Source organism: Leiobunum rupestre, chromosome 3, assembly GCF_980474605.1.
Source record: "Leiobunum rupestre chromosome 3, qqLeiRupe1.1.hap1, whole genome shotgun sequence".
Classification (NCBI taxonomy): Eukaryota; Metazoa; Arthropoda; class Arachnida; order Opiliones; family Sclerosomatidae; genus Leiobunum; species Leiobunum rupestre.
Genome location: NC_143386.1, coordinates 66,645,210 through 66,651,042, shown reverse-complemented (window position 1 = coordinate 66,651,042; position 5,833 = coordinate 66,645,210). Strand labels below are relative to the sequence as shown.

At 36.6% G+C, this 5,833-nt stretch overlaps 1 protein-coding gene across 1 annotated transcript; it reads right to left on the bottom strand.

Moving 5' to 3' along the window:
• Nucleotides 1-4,880: 4,880 nt before the first annotated feature.
• On the bottom strand, nucleotides 4,881-5,379 carry LOC149954417 (P2X purinoceptor 7-like). The gene is made up of 2 exons (XM_090169889.1): nucleotides 5,261-5,379; nucleotides 4,881-5,178 (listed from the first exon to the last, which is right to left on the bottom strand). Exons 1-2 carry the CDS (start codon nucleotides 5,377-5,379, stop codon nucleotides 4,881-4,883), a joined length of 417 nt encoding a protein of 138 aa, XP_090026015.1.
• Nucleotides 5,380-5,833: the final 454 nt, after the last annotated feature.

Here is a 5,833-nt window from a genome sequence, read left to right as displayed (position 1 = left end):
CAAATGAAAAACGCGTTAATCGAAAACTGCGCAAATGGAAAACTGCGCCATTGAGAAACCGCGCAAATGAAAAACCTGCGCTAGTGAAAAACCTGTGCAAATGAAAAACCTGCGCAAATGACAACTATCTGCGCCAGTGGGAAACTGCGCATATGAAAAATGCGCAAATGAAAAACGCGTTAATAAAAAATGAGAACTATCTGTGCAAGTGGAAAACTGCGCATATGAACAATGCGCAAATGAAAAACGCGTTTATGGAAAACTGCACAGTTAGCCCATTACCCTTTTAACTAGTAGGCGATGGATTTACCAAAGCATTCCTGCTTAACGCTTTTGAATAGGCGGCTGGGTGCAGTAGATAAATAGAAAGATTCACAGTTATGGAAAAGTTGTCTATCTATTGTTGGGATGGTGATAACTGGAAATTGTTCAGAGGGTGAAAAAAGAGGTAAAATGTCCTACCAACACTGCAAATCTTTATGACATCTGAAGAGCGCTTAAAAACATCGGTTGAACATATAAAATGCCTACATATGTCTTACAGATGTTCCTTACGTATGATTTAGATGCTATTTACTTTTTTACAAATGCAATACAGATGTTCAACGTGTACTCTAAGTGGTCTAATCCGTACTCTTTATGTCCATAGGACATCTGTTGAACATGGAACATCTATGTTGCATCTAAAGGGTCGTTTAAAGGGCAACGCAAGCTCTCTGGCACACAGGGCGGGAAAAATTGGAGGGAGGGTCGAAAAGAACGGTGCTTTTTCTTTTTTTCTTGCCGATTATTGTGCAATCTTTTGCGCGTCTAAATTTAAAAGAAAAACGGCTTGAATACTATTTTTTGTTACTCCGCCGAGGATCCTCGGTTTTTTCGTTTGGTGTTTTCCAAAGACTATATAAGCTATCGCTAGTCTTTGGTGTTTTCTTTGTTAGTTTTCAACGGACTACCGGAAAGCGTGTATTTATAATACCGGGTTTGAGTAATTAAAATGTCCAGTAGTCAAAATAAAAAAACGTATAATAAAAATCGGAAAAATACGTTGGTGAGTCTACTCTCCGCGCATGATAAATGGGAAGATACAAAACAAAATTGGAAAACCGTTAAATTTCAACATGGGGCGAAAGTTAGGCCTAGGCCCGAATGTGAAGAGCAAGAAGTAAGCTACTCAACAGGTGGTTCCTTCCAAAATATTCCTGATATTATACATCACAAAACTAATGATATTCTTTTGCCAAAATACAAAATTGATAGTCATTTTGCAAACCACGTTCTTTATGTCCACGATCAGTATTGTGAAGATTGTTTTCATGAGCCTGAGGATATTACCTCAGTGGTAGCACTTAGTAGTGGTAGAAAACATATTGACAACTCAAATACTTATAAATAAACGTACACGCAAACTGATTTTGTTGTCAGTTCCACCGTTGAGTTTGAACCTCCAACGTTTGAAACAACCACCATACAACCAAACTCTACAGCCAATATAGAATCAACGAGCCCAAAAGGTGTAATAGTGTTAGCTAGCCCTCAAACAACTGTCATTCAACCAAATTCTACAGCCGATATAGAATCAACGAGCCCAAATGGTGTGATAGTGATAGGTAGCCCTGGAACAACTGCCATACAACCAAATTCTACAGCCAATATAGAGTCAACGAGCCCAAATGGTGTGATAGTGATAGCTAGCCATTCAACAAATGAATCTAATTACAAGAAACGTAGATCTACACCATATTTCTCGGTTTCGGGTAAAAGGCTTTCTCGCAGGCTTTGAACAATAAACAGAAGTGTATCGGACTCTGAAATGCATTGTCAGCATATGAACGATGAAAATGAAGAGAATTTTCCAGTTGAATTAAACTTTTTTAATTCACAGGTTACCTACTGATATCATTCAAAGCACACCAATTCAGGACTGTCTAAGAAAGCACCTTTGGTATGTGTTAATAAATTATTTTGGATAGTTATGATATTCCACTAACTGTGACCCTTTAAGGCGTAGTATGATGAACGTTTCTCCCGTGAGCTCTTCTGATTGTCCCAATATTGTAGATGAAAGCTTTAAAACAAAGTAAGTAAATTATACTTCTTTTGAATTAATTAATAATTATTATACCAATTTTGTAATATGTTCTTAATCATACTCACAGCGCTACTATTGGGAGCCCAATAAATTCAGTTTTGTCTGTAAATTCAACGGCTATTAGTGATGAAGAGACTAGCTGTGAAATGTTGGATGTAATTCAACATTGCTTTGTAAATCCTAAAAAAATTGTGCCACTAGTTCAGAACTTCATAGGCAATGTTTGTAGAGTTGAAAGTTGCAACAAAGTACTGCAATTCAAAGCGTATTTTTCTGGGGCAATTTTCATAATGGACCGGTTGCAACCGAAAAGCTCACAGTGACAAGTGGACAACCACGGATGCCAATTTCAATGACCTTCTCTCATCAAGCATACTGTATTCTGGAGCTTCTTATTCTATGGTAAGGATGGCTGCTTTTCTACTTTGTCCCGCTTCTAATGGTACCCTGCTAGTAAATTTGGCTGCTATAGTGAGTAGGGTGCCGCTAGTGAACCAGACAGCTTAATGTTCTATTTTCACCCACAGCTTGAAACCTTATTTGACATAATGAACGTGCAGTTCTTGAGCCATACATCTGTATACGAAAAGCAGATAAATAATTGCTACCGTGCTATTCAAAAAATTTGGGATTTTCAGCAGGTAATTAAGTTTTACCAGACCTATTTTCACTTTTCTAATTTCATTAATGTGTTCTAGGTGTCTTTTTTTGCCAAAAATGTTGAAACAGTAGTAGTCTTAGTGGATTCTCGGTGCGATTCGCCGGGGGTAGTGATGTCTAGATAACTAAGAGTACTTCACTTTTTAATTAAAGCATGAAACTTATCTGATGAAATATTATACTTAACCCCCTATACTAGATATTGCGCGAAGCTTTGTTCATGTACTGGAATTGATTTGAAATCGCAGAAAATCATTGGCATTGAATTTGGTGACCGTAGACATACAGATGACAAAAGCGGCAACATGGAACCATATTCCTTTCGCAAACTGATTAAAAAAATTCAAGGGAAATGCTCAGTCACAGAAGTTGTAACAGACGGCCACATACAGATAAAATCTATAATGAGTAAAATGCCACAGGTAGAAACGATTTGTCCATTCTGAACAGTTCTGTATTGTTTGAGAAAGTACAGAACCATTGAAGTTCACCTTTGACAGTTCAAAATTGGCGAATCTTTTTTGCCTAACATAAGGAGTGTCTGATTTCCAAATCTGAAGCACTCGCATGACATTTGGCATGTTTCCAAAAACCTGAGAAAAAAACTTCACTAAGTAAGCGTGTCAAATTAACTTTTGAGAAAAATTACACAATTTGATTTTCCTTAGGGTGCAAAAGAAAAATTTTACTCAGATATTTTGCCATGGATAAAAGATTTTGTGAATCATTTTTGGTGGTGTGCGGAAAACTGCAATCGTGATGAAGATCTCATGAGGGTTAGTTTCAAATTATTTTTCTTACCATTTTGGCAATCATTAACATTTTAAAAATGTGAAGACTCTTTGGCTTTCATTTTTGCATCATGTACAAAATGAACATGAATGGGCAACTGGTGGCTGTTACCACGAAGATCTGAATGATGAAGAGAAAAGCCTTGGTTGCTTCCGTACTCAGTTGCTTACCAAAAATTGGAAGCGATAGTTAGAGCTCGTGGATTTCTGGAAGATTTTACATATTATATTAATTTCAGGTGATAATTGAATTTTCCTTATTTGATTTCATCCACTTGAGTATATATTTGAAATTCCAATTTTAGGCACACTGGAGCTCTGGAGTCCTACCACAGTTTGATGCTAAAATATGTCAGCAAACGACGTAATTTCACGTAAGTTAATCAATTTCGTTTATTTTGTCTCCGTGTACTGAAAAATTGTAATATTTTCAGTTGGAGAGGCTACATTGCCCGAAATATTGTAACAGTATTAGATTATAAGTTAGCAAACATCCTAAGGCCTCAAGCTAAAAAGAAAGATGGGGAATTACGGTATTTTTAAACAAACATGCTATTTGACTTACCAAAAAAAATAAAATGGAGGAATGGCATCTGTGTCAGCTTTTTTGCACGCTTCACTTTCCGGGAACATAAAACCTGTAAGATTTAGCTATTTTTTCACATTAACCAAGTAAAACTTATAGCTTTGAAACACTGAGACAATTTTAAATTCTTGTCAGTGACCTTCAGGCTATTCCTTCTGATATATTTTCTTTGAACTTACTCTGCATGCACTCTGGTGTTATTGGACAATTCAACTAAAAATCCTTAACTATTAGATCTAAAAATAAAAACTCTAAGGTCAGCTCGTACTGGACAATGCATACCAATAAAAGTGGTGAAAACCAACGCTTTTGCCAAAGAACTTTTACAACTTACTTTGTCAGGCGAAGTAAATATGACCAATTATGAATTATTCCCGGATGACCCAAAGAAAGTAAGGAAAAATATCGCTTTTACACCTTGCCCTCCAAGAGAAGTACTTGAGGAGGCCAGGATGAAATGTACTCGCTTTCAAAATAAAAATATAGATGAAGACGTAGCTACACTAATGAGAATTTGTACCAATGATAATCTTAACAATGTTTACGTAGAAGAAATTGGGAACGAAGGTAGTAGGAATGATGAAATGGATGAATTCCTCGAAAACGATAATCATGATGAAAGTGACAAAGATGATTACCAATATTTAAGTGACTTAGATGATTAACTTTAATTTAGACTAAATGTGATAATAAAGTTTTAGTTGTTTTGTTACTGATCATTAGCTGGTCCATTAATTGGCCTTTGAACATTCGGTTAGTTTGGCGCTTGTGGCACTATTACAGGTCTATATCCAGTGTAATTTCCGTCAGCGCTTGGAAAGGCTCTCCTAATCATTTTCACAGCGGATGCAGGAACAACCTTAATATTCTTTGGCCCAAGCCTACCATACCTCCAGTACGTGAATTGACGATATGCTGCATGCCTATAAGCTCGGTGATCATCACCCATTCGCAGTGCTCCAACGTCATTGCGAATGACCATTTGCATTCTTAGCATAATACTGTTTAGGAATATAGCCCTGAAAGGTCCATTTGTAATACACCCAGTACCACTAAAATATAATATGATTTAATAAATTTCATTAAATTTGTAAAATTTATATAAGTAACGTACATTATCCTAGTGCAACACACCCTTTCATCTGGTGTAGGCATATAGGCATGCAATTCCCACAAGAGCACTTGGCTACTTGGTTATTGGAATCCGGTGGTGGTGGGCTTGGAGTGGGAGAGTCTTCTAATTCTGGAGACATCGTTGACGATTCTTTTTCGGGTCTCAGGGAGGCGCTTTAGACAATTTAGGTTTTCTTTTCGGAACATTGGTCGTTTCTCCAGTTTCATCATCTTAAAATAAGAAATTGATGTAAATTATAAAATAATAAAGTGGGATAAAACCGAGGAGTATAATAATAATAATTTACTTCTATTAATTTCCTTGGCATCAATGTTGGAGCAAATGAACCTTGAATTTTCACAGATACAATTCTGGCATTCTTTGTAGCATTTTTCATTTTTAACCCTACAAGGGAAAGCAATTCTGCCTCTTTTAGATAAACAGCTATTTTTGCATTTGCACCCACGTTTTTCTAATTCCATCTCTAGCCTTACAACGATACGAATAAAATAAAACCGTGACCAAGACACGCGGTCGGCGATTAAAAACATTGGTTTGCAACATGTGATGCACTACTTCTTAAACAGGAAACG